Source organism: Prunus avium, chromosome 5 (genome assembly GCF_965620075.1).
Source record: "Prunus avium chromosome 5, drPruAviu1.hap1.1, whole genome shotgun sequence".
In the NCBI taxonomy this organism is placed as follows: Eukaryota; Viridiplantae; Streptophyta; class Magnoliopsida; order Rosales; family Rosaceae; genus Prunus; species Prunus avium.
The window spans coordinates 29,088,959-29,106,289 of NC_142288.1; the positions used below are offsets into that span (position 1 = coordinate 29,088,959).

The 17,331-nt window shown below is 39.7% G+C and overlaps 5 protein-coding genes across 5 annotated transcripts; 3 read left to right on the forward strand and 2 right to left on the reverse strand.

Annotated features, from left to right (window-relative positions):
* Positions 1 to 4: 4 nt before the first annotated feature.
* LOC110754091 (BED zinc finger and hAT dimerization domain-containing protein) lies at positions 5 to 2,952 on the forward strand. The gene is made up of 4 exons (XM_021955105.2): positions 5 to 44; positions 294 to 515; positions 784 to 1,637; positions 1,809 to 2,952. The coding sequence occupies exons 1-4, from the start codon at positions 5 to 7 to the stop codon at positions 2,724 to 2,726; spliced, it is 2,034 nt and encodes a 677-aa protein (XP_021810797.2). The 3' UTR covers positions 2,727 to 2,952.
* A 196-nt stretch (positions 2,953 to 3,148) lies between these two features.
* Positions 3,149 to 6,790, reverse strand: LOC110754090 (NagB/RpiA/CoA transferase-like superfamily protein). Its single transcript, XM_021955102.2, has 7 exons — positions 6,134 to 6,790; positions 5,791 to 5,928; positions 5,094 to 5,452; positions 4,241 to 4,985; positions 4,035 to 4,131; positions 3,890 to 3,944; positions 3,149 to 3,561 (listed from the first exon to the last, which is right to left on the reverse strand). Exons 1-7 carry the CDS (start codon positions 6,600 to 6,602, stop codon positions 3,499 to 3,501), a joined length of 1,926 nt encoding a protein of 641 aa, XP_021810794.2. The 5' UTR covers positions 6,603 to 6,790; the 3' UTR covers positions 3,149 to 3,498.
* A 409-nt stretch (positions 6,791 to 7,199) lies between these two features.
* Positions 7,200 to 9,409, forward strand: LOC110754166 (protein CHUP1, chloroplastic-like). The gene is made up of 3 exons (XM_021955200.2): positions 7,200 to 7,522; positions 7,707 to 8,335; positions 8,450 to 9,409. The coding sequence occupies exons 1-3, from the start codon at positions 7,408 to 7,410 to the stop codon at positions 9,407 to 9,409; spliced, it is 1,704 nt and encodes a 567-aa protein (XP_021810892.2). The 5' UTR covers positions 7,200 to 7,407.
* Positions 9,410 to 9,459: 50 nt separating this feature from the next.
* LOC110754167 (oleosin G-like) lies at positions 9,460 to 10,488 on the forward strand. Its single transcript, XM_021955201.2, has one exon. The coding sequence runs from the start codon at positions 9,770 to 9,772 to the stop codon at positions 10,292 to 10,294; it is 525 nt and encodes a 174-aa protein (XP_021810893.2). The 5' UTR covers positions 9,460 to 9,769; the 3' UTR covers positions 10,295 to 10,488.
* Positions 10,489 to 11,757: 1,269 nt separating this feature from the next.
* On the reverse strand, positions 11,758 to 12,738 carry LOC110754072 (uncharacterized). The gene has a single exon (XM_021955072.2). It carries the CDS (start codon positions 12,617 to 12,619, stop codon positions 12,134 to 12,136), a length of 486 nt encoding a protein of 161 aa, XP_021810764.1. The 5' UTR covers positions 12,620 to 12,738; the 3' UTR covers positions 11,758 to 12,133.
* Between the last annotated feature and the right edge of the window lie 4,593 nt (positions 12,739 to 17,331).

The window sequence follows — 17,331 nt, forward strand, 5'->3', positions numbered from 1 at the left end:
TAAAATGGACTGGGGTGCAAGTAACGCTTTTAAAACCTTCAAAGGTACTTATCCCACCAAATTGCCAATTTGCAATTTTTGTACTTCAAATGCTCCCTGAGCTGACTTTCACAACTTGTAATTAGATTCATATTTTGTTATTAGATTGCTAAGTCATGAGAGTGTTGAATTGTATTGGATGATGAATTACTATAGTCTATATATGTGAAAGTTTACTTCTTTTTGACCCTTTTGCATTCAAACTTTAATGTCTATGATCTTTGATGGTTTTCTTTTGTTTCTTGGTGGATTAGATGTGGAACCCAAATCTATGATGGACATGGGGCTCATTCCAACCATTGATTCTGTAGATATTGGTTTGAGCTCCTCAGAACAGGGAAATGCTACTCCTTCAGCGAAACCAAGAAAGAAGACTATGACATCAGTTTATCTCAAGTTTTTCGAGACAGCTGCTGACGGAAAAAGTCGCAGGTGCAAGTTTTGTGGACAAAGCTATTCTATTGCAACTGCCACTGGTAACTTCTTTGGGCCTGCAAAATAGTTGCTTTTGTTCTTTGTGCCTTCAAAATTTTAGGGTCGTGATAGTCCAGAGAGTCTAGATCGTACGTTATCAAGCTACAATTCTATGATTATCAGATTTGTAAGAAGCTCAAGTTCTTCATGTAGGGATTTTCATTGGTTCATTCATTCTCAATGTGCGATTCCGATATTGGAGTGGATTTGTCAATAGCTTATGGTAGGGTTAAGCTTATCATATTACTAATCTTTCTTTTGTTGTTGAAGGTAATCTGGGAAGGCACCTAAGTAATCGCCATCCGGGTTATGATAAGTCAGGTGATGTTGTCACCAGTTCAGCACCACCACCCATCACTGTAGTCAGGAAACATCAACCTCAATCAAAAGCACCACAAGTGGATTACAACCATTTAAATTGGTTGCTTGTTAAGTGGCTAGTCTTAGCTTCTCTACCTCCAGCAACATTGGAAGAAAAGTGGCTAGCAAACTCGTATAAGTTTTTAAATCCATCAATACAACTATGGTCAAGCGGGGAGTACAGAAACACATTTCATGAAGTTTTCAGGAGTATGAAGGAAGTGGTAAGAGCATCTTTGGAACATGTTTCTTCGAAGGTCTCTATAACGCTTGAATTTTGGACTTCATATGAGGAAATCTATTATATGAGTGTCACATGCCATTGGATTGACGAGAATTGGTCTTTCCAAAAGATGATGCTTGATATCTGTCACATACCTTACCCTTGTGGTGGTGCCGAGATCTATCATTCCCTAGTGAAGGTTCTTAGGCTGTACAACATAGAGAATAGAGTCCTATCATGCACCCATGATAATAGTCAAAGTTCCATGCATGGTTACTTGGATGATCAGAAGGTGGGGCCCTTCTGTTATATCCCCTGTTCTGCTCATGTTTTGAACTTGATCATAGATGATGGATTGAGAACCACAAAGCCGGTGATCTCTAAGATTCGAGAGTTTGCAATAGGGTTAAATGCATCCTCAGAGATGTCGGAGGATTTTACTCAATTCACAGCAGCTTACCAGGAAAGTACATGGAAAATGCCGCTTGATACATCAACACGGTGGAGCGGCAATTATCAAATGCTAGACATTGTGTGCAAGGTACGCTATGAAGAAATTACATGATATTGGACAACATCTTTAAATGAACCATGGGCTGTGTAGTTATCCTTAACTCTCTCTCTCTCTCTCTCTCTCTCTCCCTCTCTCTCCACTTTAGTCGGTGATTAAGTGGCTGAGGTGACATTGTTTCTATCTTTTCTTTTAATGCAGGCTTCTAAGTCTATGGATGCTGTTATCAGGAAGTATGAGACGCTAGGCAGTAGGATGCTGCTGAGCTCTGCAGAGAAGAATGCAGTCAATAATGTCCATCGATATCTACAACCATTCTACAAAACCACAAACAACATGTGCACGAACAAGTTGCCCACTGTTGGGCTGGTTCTTTTCTTCATGGATCACATTTCTGAGACAATTGCTGCTTGCAGAGATTCTCACCTTTACCCAGACTTGTTAAGAAATGCTGCTAAAGAAATGGCCGAAAAGGTTAGAGGTTACAATAACCAAGTTTGCAACATAATCATATACATGACCGCAGTTCTTGATCCTCGAATCAAAGGAGAGCTAATTCCTGAGAGCCTCAACGCAGAAAATTTTCTCGACGAAGCGAGAACTCATTTCATTAGAAATTACTCGACGAGTCATTTCCCATCCATGACTAGTGGATACAGTGCTCAAGAACTAGAAGAGGGATGCAATGTCTCTTTTGCAGAGGAAATAGCAAGAAAGAAAAGAAGGGCAAACATGAGTAGCGCAACTGATGAGCTCACTCAATATCTGTCGGAGCCTCCGGCTCCAATAGCAACAGATGTTCTGGAGTGGTGGAAGGTCAATAGTATGCGCTACCCACGGCTTTCTCTGATGGCTCGGGATTTCTTGGCAGTGCAGGCAGTTTCAGTGGCACCTGAAGAACTTTTCTGTGGCAAAGGTGATGAAATTTACAAGCAGCGGTTTTGTATGCCGCATGATAGCACGCAAGCTCTGCTTTGCATAAGGTCATGGCTACAAGGTGGGATGAAACTGAAGTATAAGACAACTGAAATAGATTTTGAGCGGTTGATGGAATTGGCAACAACTGCAGCTACAGCTGATAATACCACTCCTGGCTCTGAGAAGAAACAAAAATACTGAAGGGAACACTGATGATCTAGGTCATATATATATTGACATGCCAACTGCTAATCCCACTTAAAAAGAGGGGAAATTACATTTTAAGCATTTCGAAATGCTATGTTGTACGTATTAATTAGGCCACAATTTCATATTCGGATCGGATGTACAGTTGAAAATTGTGATAATGCTAACCAGAGATGGAGACAATCAAATATCATCTGATGATTGGGAAGAGTAGATTTCAGGTTCTGCAGAGTCGCAGATTTAGTCTTCGCCCATATGAATTTGTTTTATGACTTATTCGAACATTTTTTACCCTCATTTCTTCCTCTCCTAACCTTTCCCATTTTCTGTAATTCATATTTTATAGTTTAGCAATTTAAGATCTTGCATCTTCTCAGCAGGACCAAACAGAGATAATTCGTTGAAAACATGACACCTTAACTATAACACTATAATTCAATTATCTCGACAAAATTCAGGTCAAAAATGCAACAAGATATTCCAAAACATACGTGATACATGAAACCACCTCCACAACTGTCAGGAGAGGCTATACAATGCACTCTTCACTGAGTCGTATTTACCAACAAAATTTTAAACCCAGCTACCTCTGCGTCTTTCAACCCCAAAATTAATGTTTCATTTCGCAGGAGCTCCTTATCAAATGTTTACAAAAAAATCAAGTTTTATTCCCCCGTGCATGACAACCACCGGCCTGTAAAATGAATCCTACCACAGAACATGTAACTATTTTTCTTCCTCCAACGTCGCTCTGCTTTAAAGTTTCCTATGTCCATAAGTGCTCTCTCCCATATTCGCGCACAATGACAGGCACGCTTGTGGGTGGAATCTGCAGTAACATTAAAAACAAAACTGTGAAAACTAGTAATCAAGAAAATTCTTACACATCAAGAACACTATGCACAACTTTACTGCCCAAGAATCAAGATGCAACTGAAATATGTGATTCTAGATACATGCATCTGGGCACATAATACAATAACTAAAGCAATGGATAATTGTCTTTTATGTGCGTATTTGACACATAATAGGCTAAAACCATTACTTCTAAAAAGAGATAACCGGCTGTATCATATGCCAACAATTGGGCCAAAACATAGTTATAGCTAGGTAAAAATAAAAACGAAATATAAATGCAAAAGCCAAAAATTACTTACCATGCCGTAATCTGTGACAATCATAGATATATAATCTGATGGAGTAGCATCATACCTGTTACACATGAAGAAGTGAATTAAGAATCATTCTATAGACAGTGTTAACAAGTTTTCATTCTTTATATTGAACCATATGAAAGCTTACATTAAATTCAGAAGTTGCAGATTTTCCTTATTAGCCCAATTATCCAGATAATTTACATCAGTTCTTCCAGAAACCTTCGCAATAGCTTCTGGGTCACCTGAAAGAAATACGAACATGCTACATAAGTCATTTTCAGGAGGAAAAATATGTACAAAAACAAGCAACAGGAATACGCAAGCTCAGAGCACATACAAGAACCAACATACCTAGTTCGTTAGAGCAAATTGAATCAAGCTGTACCCTTTCATGAAACTTATAAGCTTCACAGCAAATTAAGACTGGAACACAAAATGCATGAGCAACCATAGCAACACAAGCAGTTCCTACTCTCGAATATACAGTTCCATTAGATAATACCGAGGCAGCTCCCAAAAACACTCGTGTTACTTCATGCATGATATAAGACACAGCATTTATATGAGTATATGTACAACTCAGACCCTTTGCCACCAGCCTACGAAGTAATGCTTGGCCTTCAAGCTTTGGACGTGAGTCTACTACCACAACACGGAACTGTTTCCCGAGTTCATGGGCATATAGCAGAATCATCTCAACAACACACGATGATCCATATGTGAGAAGAACATCCCCGTCCCTGACCTTCGTAGCAGCATGCCTAACTATCACCTTATCCGCAAGTATTATCTTCTCATTTATAAAACGGTCAATTTCTGAACAAAGTGTAGATTTCGCTTCAGATTCAGATAGAGTCAAGGGCAATTTGGCAATACGACTCTTCAGAAACCTGATTGCATTTCCCATGCTAATCGAAAGTGGCCTGCATTCAATGAAAAATGAGACATAACTACTAATTTTTGCTGTTAAATCTCTGACAAGGGTTTTCTCTGGAGGTGTGGTGTAGTCTCTAATGGCTTCCTGAAACGCTTGAAGCATTGCGATACAACGAGCATTACCCCCAGATATTTCTCCAGCCAAATACTGCAGTCCAACCTGACAAATGTCCACATTTATATATACATTATCAGCCATGTGGATGATGATTTACAAGACAGACCAAAAATGATGAACTAACAATAACTAGTTTCCTAAAATAAATACCTTATAAATGGCAGGATGCATAGGATCAAGTTGGAAAAACTTTGACTCAAGATCAGGAAGTTGAGTTCCATGTTCATATTGAGGCAAATGCCGGAACAATTCAACTCTGTTTTTAGCTTCAGTCTGATTGACCACTGCACGCCTTTTTGCCTTATCCACTCGGTTCTTATCATCAAACTGCATACGTGGAGGAGGAACATCTTTCTTCCTTTCTTTCTCTGGTGGTCGATCGCCCCCCTTCTTGTCAGAAGCAGCCACCGAAGACGCAACTGGAGGAGGATCCTTCTTTTGCACAGACTGCTTTGCAGGTTTACCAGGAGCCCCACCCCGATATACAGCAGCAGGTTTTTTCCCCTCAGCTGTAATTTATAATGGATGGGAAACATAAAAACAGTTGATACATGGATCGTATTAAGGGGAATTCCAAACACACAGAGAAAAATCCAAAATTAAAAACGTAAAGAAACAGAAAGTAATTCATAGTTAATACATGGTTAGACTTGTTCTAACTTAATCTTAGTTAAAACTTATGAGATGATGTTTACACGCCCCAACGCAATTAACAAGTACTTCAATAGTTCCTTTGTAACACATACGAATGAAAACAAGCCACAAAATACATTCATAAAAATCGATTGTAAGAATTTGATTTTTGAGCAGCTAAATCACATTAACAAGGCAATAGAAGCTAAATCACCTTTAGCAGCAGCTTTTGCAGCGCGTTGAGCCTCCTGCAAGGCACGCCTTTCAGCTTTTGTTGTTGTCTTGGACTTCAAGGGTTCTGAATTTGATGGAAATTCCTTTTGCTCCTTTGAAACCTCCTCTCCGCTCTTTTCTGCAAGAAATAGCCAACCTAATTAGCACATACTCTTACCTAAGCCAATTTGCATTGCGAATTTGCAATCTTTAATTAACTTATATAAACGCAGCAACAAATCATACACCAATGCAGTTACTTAAATTCAATAATTCAATTTCTGAATGCAATTCACACAAGCACGAAGCAAGTAGAAATTCAGTGACCATAAGCAATCAATTACCAGGAACTTCAAGAGGAGCTTTCACTGTGGCCGAGTCGAATCCTTCGCCGGGAAAACTCGAAGCCAACTTTCCGGAGTCGCTCCGCCGATACCATCGGACCGATGACTCGTCCGAGAACTCGAGTGACGCATCTCCAACCCGACTAGAAGGCGAGGTACCTAACATCGACTCCGAGGGGTTGTAGCTGCCCACCGGCACGCGCTCCCCGGCTTCCTTGCGCCGTGACGCCGATTCTGGCACCGGCAAGGCGGCCGTACGGATCGCGACGGTATCGGAAAGGTGACGCGACGGAGGGATCATGACGGGATAGAGGGAGTTGCTCGCCGGAGATTCGGAGAGAGGAGGTGAGCTCGTGATTACCGGACCGGACAGGGTCCGACTGGGTGCGGTTTCGGCGTTAGGGGTGAAGAAGCCGACTTGGCGGACCTTGGGGTCGATCACGGTTCGTGAGGCGCGACGCGCATCCATGGAGCGCGAGAATCAGTCGCTAGGGTATTGATTTTCCGGTGGAAAGAAAGAGAAGGAACTGTTGTTAACTTGTTAGTGGTGAAGGAGTGGATGCCGTGGAGGGTTTTACTAACGGAAATTAGGGTGTCGTATTGATCAAGTTTAAAGCTTTTGGGTTTTGACAAGTTTCCGATTAAAAGAGGGAGAATGCTATTCCTTATTCCGCTGTTTTTCTTTTTCGTTTTTAAGTTTTTATTTTTTATTTTTTTGGCTTACGTAATTTTTGTATTATTAATTTTGAAGGATATATCAAAAGAAAAATGTCGAATTATCAATGAAAATCTTAATAAAGTATTTTAAATTTTAAAGAAATTATAAAATAAAAAAAATTTATATGAAAAGGTGTTCCTAATTATGTATGGACCCCGTACGAATGCTAATGACCTTTTTGAGTGATGGCTTCCTCCCAATCCATGGGATGGGAAGGGATGGGACTAGCAAAAATATCCTACTTGTCTTGTGCTCCCTCTATTTTGATCTCATCAACTCTTCTGCTACCTGCTAAACCAAATGGGACCAACCAATTCATTTGCGTTCATATATATTCTCATCATTTGTGCAAATAGCCGGCTTGGTCTTCTTCACACACTCTGTCCTCATTCCCACCAAGAAAAAAGGGGAAGAAAAAAATCTCAGAGAAATGGAAACACGTTAAATGCCATTGTCTCGGATAAGATGAACCACTACAAGCTTTGTATCTTCACATATTTTGATGGTGAAATAACACACTGAATTTCAGAGTTCCTGAAACTCCTGTGAGGCCTACATGATAATCAAAATAAGCTTTCTGGCTGTGGCTTCAATTGCAGCATATGCAGTTTCACACAAAAACAGCAACTCCACCTGGAAGCAACTGGACTCTGCCGCCATCAAGCCTCCAGGTACTTCATTCTTTGTCATTTGTTGCAGCAAAAGGAAAAAAGCTGCACTCTTTTTGCTGTTTTCATATTGTTTTGGCCTTGTTTCTGTCTTAAAGGAAGTGACTTTATCAAATTTGTTTAGTGTTTCCCAGTTTTCTTGTATGTTAATTCATGTGGTAATTGATGGTGCTTTCTTGTACTTCAGAGAATGATGGCTCAAACTTCCAACAGCAACAGAACGAAGGAGAGATGGAAGATGAGGAGGCGGCTGAAATATTTAGAAGCAAACAAATGAACAGTCTGAGTGAAATAGAGCTCTTGGTAAAGGAGCTGCAGCAGAGGAAAGTGAGGCTTGAAAATAAACTGCTAGAATTATGTGTTCTGAAAGAAGAGCAATCGTACATGGCTCACTTGCAAAGGCATATGGAGGACAAGTCTGCAGAGATTGGCATGCTTAATGTCACCATTGCTTCTTTGCAGGCTGAGAGGAAGGCTCTTCAGGAAGATGCCAAGCAGTGTCTTTTGGCAAAGAAGCAGCTAGAGATGGCAAAGAAGATGATAGCAGAAATGCAGAAGAAGATGGATTCTAATGAGAGCAGCATTATGAAGGGAAGGCTGTTGGTGATGGAAGAACAAGTTTCCAGCTTTCCCAAGGATGAAATCTCAGTCAGAGATGCCATAGCTGAGAAGAAGCTCAAAGCTGTTAAAAATGTTGAGTTGGAAGTTTTAAAGATGAAGAGGAGAAACAAAGAGCTTGAGCTAGAAAAGAGGGAACTGGCAGTCAAGTTGGTCTCTGCTCAAGCCAGAATAAGTACCCTGTCCAGCATGACTGAGGTAGATATAAATTCTTTAATAGTTTAGGCTTAACAAATTTATTGAAACAGAGGGCTTCTTTACTTGAAACACTAGCTAAAAATTTGTAACACACACCATATGTTTTTCTTGCAGAGTGAAACCGTTGCCAAGGTTGAAGAAGAAATAAGCAGGTTGAGGCATACCAATGAGGACCTCTCAAGGCAATTTGAAAGGCTGCAGAAAAACAAATTTGAAATGGTCCAAGAACGTGTGTACCAGCCCTGGCTCTACACTTGCTTGAGATTTGAAACCCAAATCCACAACAGTTCAAGCCATAAATCTCATGAGAAAAATGAACCATTGATATCATCAAATCCAAGTTACGATAGCCCTTCTTCTCACACATCTTCAACTAGTTTGAGCGATGAAATTGAGACTACCACCATTGACAGCTCCTCTTCAAGTAGCCAAAGAAATATCAACAAGAAATCTGGTTTCATACATAGAATTAAGAGGTGGGGAAGAAGCAAGGATGAGTCAGATGCCATTTCATTATCAGATAGGTCTTCTGGAGGAAACTCCCTGAGCAAGAAAGGTCTGGTTCGCAGGTTTTCCACATCAATGGTTCCAGTGAAGAAGACTTCCATTCTGAGAAACAAAGGTGACAGTAGAACCAGTTCTTCTTCTCCATCCTCCAAGACACCAACAAGTTTATCTAGAGGGAGGAGAAGAGTCTCATTTAGTGATTCAGTCAAATCAACAACAGATCAATACTCTATGCCAAAGCCATTTGACCACCAGAGGGTATTAATGAATTCAACCCAAAATTACAACAAGATTGAATTTGAGGGGGAGACACAAGAAGAAGACCCTGCTTCATCACCAGAAGTGAGTGTTCCTGCAACAAATCCCAAATTGACCAAAGACAACAATTCTGAAATTGCTGACACAGAAGTAGGGTTGAACAAAAAGAGCATGCCTCTGCCTTGTGTGGATTTTGTTGCTGAGAAGGAGAACAAGGTGGATACAAATAATGTTGTGGGTTTTGTTGCTGCATTATTTTTGCTCCTCTTCATCTTAGTTGCCTGTCGTACATATCATACAGCTAGCTAGGCCACCTCCTCCATTCATGCTATTAATTCAGCTCACCAAGATTAAGCCATTAAGTATATCTTAATTATCTCAATCATCTAGATCATCAACCTAAACACCGTCTAATTATACACATAAAAATTTGGACAGTATACCTGCACCTGCACCACACAAGAATACCCCACCGAATTCTAATACATAGAAAAGGTCAAGTAGTCTCCAACACTCATCTAGGACACACCAAACTTGTCTCCCTCCACGTGTCCCCCTGCATGTCTCCAACCTCAAATCCTCCCCACACCTGTCCCTTGAAACCCCATCACCTCTTTCTTAATATCCCGCACCTCTCTCTCACTAGCTTCACTTCTCTCTCGATCATCCATGGCGGACCGTCACCAAAACCAAACCCAAACCCAGCAGCAGCAACCGCAGAGAGTCCCAAGACCCACCAACACCAACAACCTGGCCTCTACAAATGCTTCCACATTCCTACGTAGACTCCAAGGAAATGCCCCGAACTCAACCCAGCTCGTCGGTTTCTTGACGCTCCTCGTCTCCGGCGCCATTCTCCTCCTCCTCACCGGCCTCACCTTCACCGCCACAATTATGGGCCTGATCTTGTTCACGCCTCTAATCATTATCTCCAGCCCCATATGGGTCCCAATCGGCGCCCTCCTCTTCCTGACCGTCGCCGGGTTCGTCTCCATGTGCGGCTTCGGAGCGGCGGCGGTGGCCGGTTCATCTTGGATGTACAGGTACTTCAAGGGAATGCACCCGCCCGGTTCGGACCGGGTCGACTACGCGAGGAGCCGGATTTACGACACGGCGAGCCATGTGAAGGATTATGCTCGAGAGTACGGTGGGTATTTGCATAGTAAGGTAAAGGATGCTGCTCCTGGAGCTTAACGACCGTTCGATCAAGCTGTGAAATTTTAATGTTTTTTTTGTTACGTTTTGTTTTTGGCACCGGTCCGGTTTATTGTTGAGCCTGCAGATATGTTGGACCCGGGTTTTTTTCCTTACGTGTCACGTCTGGTATTTGGTTTGTTTCTCTTTTTATATATATATATATATAAATCTTTTTGGGCTCGGATTTTAAAGGCTTTATTGAGTTCGGTAGATGGTCTGGGCTGGGCTGCTGTTGATTGTTTCTGTTATGGGTTTTCGTGGTGCAATCTTGTTCATGGATTACTTAACTCTTTAAATTTGAACCCTTTTTTCTCTTTTATGTTTTCTTGAGTTTTTTTAAAAATTATTTGAACCGGAAAATTCGAAACAAGAAGAATTAAAAAATATATATAAATAAAATTTGATCTGGTTGACCACAATAAATGTCAAGTATTATGTTTGGTAGTTACTAAAGAGACCCAATACTTAATTTCGTAGTGTAACAAATCAACGACGTGTCTCATGGTCCGGGTCCGGGCATAAAAAATAGCAGTCCGTTCTTTGTACCTAAGTTTAAATTCAAATCTTCTCACCGAAGAAGTTTGAGTTTGAATACAAATCTTCTGAGACAATCTTTTTACAAATAGCTGATGTTCTCTTTCTCAAACAAAAAAGAAAGAAAGAAAACTGATGTTCCCCTCAAAAGTTGCTCAGAGTTGACCCTAGGAGAGTCAAACACGAGGACTTAGTCGTTGATGCATACTCCCCTCCCTCATTTCCTTTTGGGAGTTTCTCATTAAATACCAAAAATAAAAGTCTCAAGTCTAAGCGAGAATCAATTCATTAATATAATGCATTGCGATTTGAAAATAATATACAAGTTGAATTTAGTCTATACGAATGCAAGCACTGGTTAAATATTTCTATGGCAGCAGCTTTATAAATGACAGGACATGAGAGGGATTTGTTCCCCCCGTTCTCTCTCCACCTTGGCCTTTCGTTAAAGATAATGACAACAGAAGAAGAGAGTACCATGGATATGGAATATGATGTCCGTTTCAAATTTCAACTCAAACCCAAAACTAGTAATAATAAAATATTCAAACACGATCATCACACAATTTTGAGACCCATCAAGTGTATAGTGGATCACAATGGGGCATATGCAATGTGAATGGATTCCGAAGCTTATTAGAGTGGTTCTTTTTGGGTGGTTATGGAAATTTGTTTATTATTAAATAACGGGCGGTAGATATATCTCCATATTAATCAGCATGTTATCGATACATTTTCAATAGCATATATGTTTCACATAGAATTTAACGATATAAATAGAACCATGTAAAGCATATACGCTATTGAAACATATCAGCTTATTTGGTAACAAAAAAACATTATGGTATTACTCAATTTGTTGGTTTAGAATCCAACCACACAAAAAACATCATGGTATTACTCAATTTGGTAATGAACACTAAAAAAACCCACAACGCCATATATTTTATTAAAACTAGTCACCCACAATTTAAAATGGTGCCAAAATCCAAATGTCTCCTCCAATATATGTACACAGCATCCCAGTCCCTGTTCATACAGGGGAAGTTCAACTACCAAAATCCGACGGCGACGACGTTGTACGTCAACTGTGGCCCCTAAACACCATACAACAAGCCCCCGCCCGCCAATAAAACCACATGTCTGACACGTCACAACACAACAGTATTGTGAAATTACCAAGAAACTACAAAACGAGAGACTAATTAACATAACAATTAATCAGAGAAGATTAACATGAAACATTCTGTTTAATTTTCATTCTTCTCCGATGATATATTTGAAATTTCAACGGCGACTTCTTCAGTTTCTCTTATGAGCGGCCCTCTCGAGGTACCCAGGCAAGGGACTCGCACGTGGGGACCGGAGAGGTGCTCCGTTCAGCTGGTTTCCGTGACTATCGTAATAAATCGCGCCCGAGAAATCCAACGGCTCGCACTTGTCCCCCATCAGGATCGACCTCTGCCAGACCCCGCCGTCCCCCCACTCTTCCTCCTTATCCTCGTGGTGGGCGCCCGCCGATTCCTCGCCAATCTTTTTCCTGTGCAGGAACGTGATCGCCTTGTTGCTTATGGTCGACATCAGCTGCTTCGGCTTCCTCATCGGCGATGACTTGGGGGCGATTTTCGAGTTATTAGCGCTCCTCGGCTTAGCCTTGAGCTTCTTGGAGAGGCGGCTGGCTATGTCGACCAGAGACGAGACGGAGGCGATCATCCGGTCTTTGGGTTTCAGGCGCGCCGGACAGTCCGAGCTGGGATATTCCGTGCCTGTACGGAGACGACGGTCCATGTTTCGTCGTTTTTGTGTTTTGGGGAAAGCGGGAAATGGCGGGGTGGGATATTTTTGCGGTGTTTATTGGTTAAGTGCTCAAGTAGGGGTGGTGTGTATGTATTATATATATATATAGGTGAAGTGTGAGTTTAGGTGACCGGTAGCTTTTTTTATATTCTATTTTTTTGGATGGAGAGAGAGTTGGGGGTGGACCGGTGAATTTCAGGTCGACTTGCCCTAGTTTTTAAGTTTGGTAATGTACAACTATAAAAGAGAGAGAAATGATTCATGAAAACATTTATATTGTCATGAAATTCCTAAACCCTAAATTCATGCATCGTATTTGGAAATTCCTTTTTAGCTTATGTTCTCACCTTAATTTGAATTTACAATGAAGATTAGGATTGCATTTAAAATTTGTTACCAAAAGATTGGAAAAGAGTTACCAGCTTTCCTTAAATAGATGTTTCTTGCAACTTAAGTATTGATATGGAGGTGATTACAGAATACTACAGTAGTACGCTCATGCGGCAAATCTTATACGCATGTTATAATATAAGTAGATATTTATTAATACTATTCCTTAATAAGAGAAAAATAAACTATGTCGTCCATTTATATTAATATAACACGTTACTATATTACCTTTTCTCTCATTCAAGAAATCAAATCGTCAAAGGCACATACTTGTTGGGTCGTGAGATGGGTCAGTCTTGACAATAGATTGAGGAAATTGTTTGTGTTTTTGAGTGTAAAAAGATTGAAGATCCTCCTAAGTAACATTGGAGCAACGAGAGAAGTGAGGAACAAGTGGTTGTTGAGTCAACCCGCAAGTAGTTTCGGTGAAGTCTGAAATAACTACTGAGGTCCTACATTAAGTGGATTATTGGACCAAGTATTATTTGCAACTTGGAATGGAAATTCTGACTGACTGACTAGGTCTTTCTTTCGCTCACCCTTTTTTCATATAACTTTGTATACGGAAGACTTTCCTTGTGGTTTTCTGGCGGTGTCTGTTTTAAAACCATTATCTCCTTCCTTCCTTGTATACTTATTTATCATCGTGACTCACCAAGCATAAATCCTTGCTCTGCTTTGCCCACCTCAAATCTTATCAAACACTTCCATTATTATTATAATTATTCCTAATTGGATTTTCATAACTGCTCCAAGTCTAAAGCTAATCATTGCTATATATTCATTTTTGTAAACAAGTTGGTGTCCGTAATGTTATTGTTCGTATGATTATTTGCGTCATGTCATGTTTATAATGTTAAACAATTTTAGTGGGATGAGGATTAATCCACTACAAGCCACCACCGTCCTCTTTGGAGACATATTATCCACACAAAGAGACAGCAAAGCTCCCAAAAGATATTGTTTTTCCAATACAAATGTGAACAGAAAAAATCCAAAGAAAAAGTGGGGTTTTCATAATGGCATGCTGAGAATTGTGAATTACGGGGAGGACTTCAAATTGAAAAGTATCAATGCCTTTGCAGCATGAGGCCGAATTTGTCAAATTGAAACCATGGATCGTTTTAAGGGGTAGTGGTAGGCTGCCTTCCGTGATTCATGCATGTATTGGACCAAATTACCAATCAATCACCCATTTAAACGAGATCAATGTTCTTTATTTTCCATAATTAAGAGGTACCTGCCGTATACAAATTAAATCATCAGAATAATAATGGGCCACTAGAATATGGAAGTGGCATAATCACTTTACTTGGCCTCAAAATTGACAGGAAAAGTTGGAGATGCCGGTTGAGCTAGCCTACATACAATTAATAATCTTGATACATACATACAAATCAGTCATGACCACGGATGTATAATTTTAGCATCCACAAATCTACAATAAAATATATAAATGCGCAAATGAAAAGGATATGTTGGCTTTGGGCTGCCATATATATATTTATCAAATTCAAATTTTCTGCTTTTATCTAGTTGGGAAATTTGGGCTTAAAGTAAATGAGTTTGCTTTTTCCTTCATCAGGAATTAGTAGTCGTTCTACGGTGAGAGTGCCATAGATGAGGTCCTATCTTTTAACCGTTAGATCAAACTAACCAATTTGATCCAACGGTTAAGAAATAGAACCTCATCTAAGTGCCATAATAAGACCCTCACTATAGAGTTCAGGTGGGCTCCAGTGTAGCCAACCCTGCCCTATGCTACAACAATCACTTTAGGTTTCTCAAGCCCAAATTCAGAAATTTGGGCCTAATTCCCAACCAAGTTATTACTTTTTATATATATTTCATCTCATAGACATAATATAATATTAAGCCTAGTTCCATATCTTGTCACCATAATTGTTTAGGTTTTTGAACTCTAGAGGCTGGATGGTGAAGAAAAATCCTGATTTGAGTTGGAACTCCTCAGCCAAAAGAACATAGGTTTTTCATTTTAAAACAAAAATATGTTGTAAGTTTTCTAGACGTTGGATATTTTTTAAACGATGTGGCATGCTTAAATTAAAAGACTAGTGGATCTTAGCAGAGAAAAAACAAGTAGAAGATCCGGATCCATTATTAAAAAATTGAACATATTTTGATAAACCAAGCTAAATTGGTCCATGCCTAAAATATGTGGCCTAATTTCTCATTTATCAAATTGGACCGCCATTTGATGTAACTTATTATCCCATAAGAAACCTAAGATCGAATATTCTTTTTGGAACTTTGGTATATATATATATATATTTTTTTCCTAGGGAAAATCCACATTCCTAGCCTCCTCCACCACTTTGGTGGTGTAGTTGTGGCCACTAACCTTATAGGAAGTCCAACCAAACCAAGCATGAACAAATTAATCACAACCCAAAAGAACAATTTCTACTTTCCCAATTGTCACACTTCAATTTTCAAGCCCATCATAATTTCCTAAAGCCCAATGAGCATGGACCACGTGTGAACTCGAGATTAGCCGCAAAAAATGCAAAAGTCTAATGAGAGAGAACATGTGGTTTAACATATTTGACTTTTCTCTTTCTTTTTTCTTTAGAGTTTCTGGAATGCCAACCCCCATGTTGAAAATGGGAAGATCCCTTCCTTTTCATGCTCTCTCACTCTAAACACACTCTAACACTCAAACGAAAAAGGGTCGGGTCGTACCCAAAAATTGAAAGGCCTTGAAAATTAGATGATGATGACCTGTCATCAATCAAGTCATTATGGCTTCAAATCTTAATATTATAAACTTAATTAACTATTTGTACCTTAAGTCAACCCTGTTTTAGTAAGCCTTGCATCAGCCATGCATCAGGAAATACAAAATTATAAATCTTATTAATTTCGAATTGCTCTCTCCTTCTGCTCACAAATAAAATACTAATATAATTTTCATGTGTTCCGATTCCCGTGACAATTTGCCGTGCCGTCACAACCACTCCAGTTGCTTTCAGACCATAATTAATTAATTAATTAATTAATGATTACATTAGAGACAGCCAAGCCAAGAAGAAATCATGTAATTCAGTAAGATCGATCCTTCCTTAATTTCTGTAGCTAAATTCGAAATTTTGCATACATGAAAAATTAAATAATATATGTATGTAAAGAGATAAGATAATCAGAGTACTCATTCACATTGATTAGTAAGGCACATGGTGATCTGATTAATGGAGTATACATTAAACAAAATTTAATATTAATCTGAAGGTGGAGTTTTCACAAATAATACAAGTAATAATTAATTGCATAAATATCTCACTACACATTATGGGATTTCTTTTCCCTTTTTTTTTTGGGTGGGGGTTGAAGAATGAAGAGGTTGATTACAATAACATGAATACACAAAATCTGCGTTTGTGGATTTAAAATTTAAAAAAAGAAAAGAAAAAAGAAACCTTGTCAATGGTGCAATGGGTTTGGACCAGTGGGAACAAGGCGCATTTCAGAACCATAACGAGGGTCTATCTCGGCTCCGCCAGGCTCAGGGCGGACTGGCACATGTCTGTTAAGGCGATGCTGTTGGTGATGCCGGCGGACAAACGGGGTGAAGTCGAATTTCGCTGCCAAAAGTGCTTTCCGGTTGCTCAAAGTTTGGCGATGATGAGAGCCGAGAGCATATGGCTGAGTAGTAGTAGTAGTAGTAGTAGCGGTAGGGTTAACGTGGTCAGTGCTGCTGTTATTGGAAACGATGTGAAACCAACCATGGACAGAAAACAAGAGCAAAGAGAGCCAAAGCATGAGACTAAAAAGGAGAGAGAAAAGCTTGGAAGGCATGGTAGTGGGGGAGAGAATAATGGAAGAAAATTAGAGAGCAGTGCATGGAGAAAAAATAACAGAAGAGAGAATTTGATCAGATAAAAATGTGGGGTTGGAGGGTTTTGGAAGTTTTTGACAGCAAAAATGTGGTAGAATAATTACAAGCTTAGCAACAACATGAAGAAGAAGAAGAAGCAGAAGATTGTGGTTTATTTATTGCTTCAAATAAATAAAGGTTTGGAAGGCAAAGACCAGTTGATGCGGAGAGGGGGGGCAGCATTGTCGAGCATTCTTCTTCCAATGAAACTTCCTTTGCGTTCAAGTAACCAATTAATTAGGGCCATTCAAGTGAAATTTTGTCAAACTTTGATTTATATATTGCGGTGACCCAAGAAATATGAAAATATATGGGCTGTCATTATGTCACATTACTGTTACACAACGCTAGGCTGACACCCCTTTATTTAATAAAATATACATTTACGTCATCTAATCAAAATTAGAACATGTTAGAT

Bases quoted from the DNA above. Each gene is read 5' to 3' on its own strand.
- LOC110754072 (XM_021955072.2), bottom strand. From the start codon at position 12,619: ATGGACCGTCGTCTCCGTACAGGCACGGAATATCCCAGCTCGGACTGT.
- LOC110754167 (XM_021955201.2), top strand. From the start codon at position 9,770: ATGGCGGACCGTCACCAAAACCAAACCCAAACCCAGCAGCAGCAACCG.
- LOC110754166 (XM_021955200.2), top strand. From the start codon at position 7,408: ATGATAATCAAAATAAGCTTTCTGGCTGTGGCTTCAATTGCAGCATAT. The intron at 7,523-7,706 runs GTACTTCATTCT...CTTGTACTTCAG, and splicing joins TGCCGCCATCAAGCCTCCAG to AGAATGATGGCTCAAACTTC. The intron at 8,336-8,449 runs GTAGATATAAAT...TTTTTCTTGCAG, and splicing joins CCCTGTCCAGCATGACTGAG to AGTGAAACCGTTGCCAAGGT.
- LOC110754090 (XM_021955102.2), bottom strand. From the start codon at position 6,602: ATGGATGCGCGTCGCGCCTCACGAACCGTGATCGACCCCAAGGTCCGC. The intron at 4,132-4,240 runs GTATGTTGGTTC...TATTTCTTTCAG, and splicing joins AATTTGCTCTAACGAACTAG to GTGACCCAGAAGCTATTGCG. The intron at 3,562-3,889 runs GTAAGTAATTTT...ATGTTACTGCAG, and splicing joins TTGTCACAGATTACGGCATG to ATTCCACCCACAAGCGTGCC.
- LOC110754091 (XM_021955105.2), top strand. From the start codon at position 5: ATGGACTGGGGTGCAAGTAACGCTTTTAAAACCTTCAAAG. The intron at 516-783 runs GTAACTTCTTTG...TTGTTGTTGAAG, and splicing joins TTCTATTGCAACTGCCACTG to GTAATCTGGGAAGGCACCTA. The intron at 1,638-1,808 runs GTACGCTATGAA...CTTTTAATGCAG, and splicing joins TGCTAGACATTGTGTGCAAG to GCTTCTAAGTCTATGGATGC.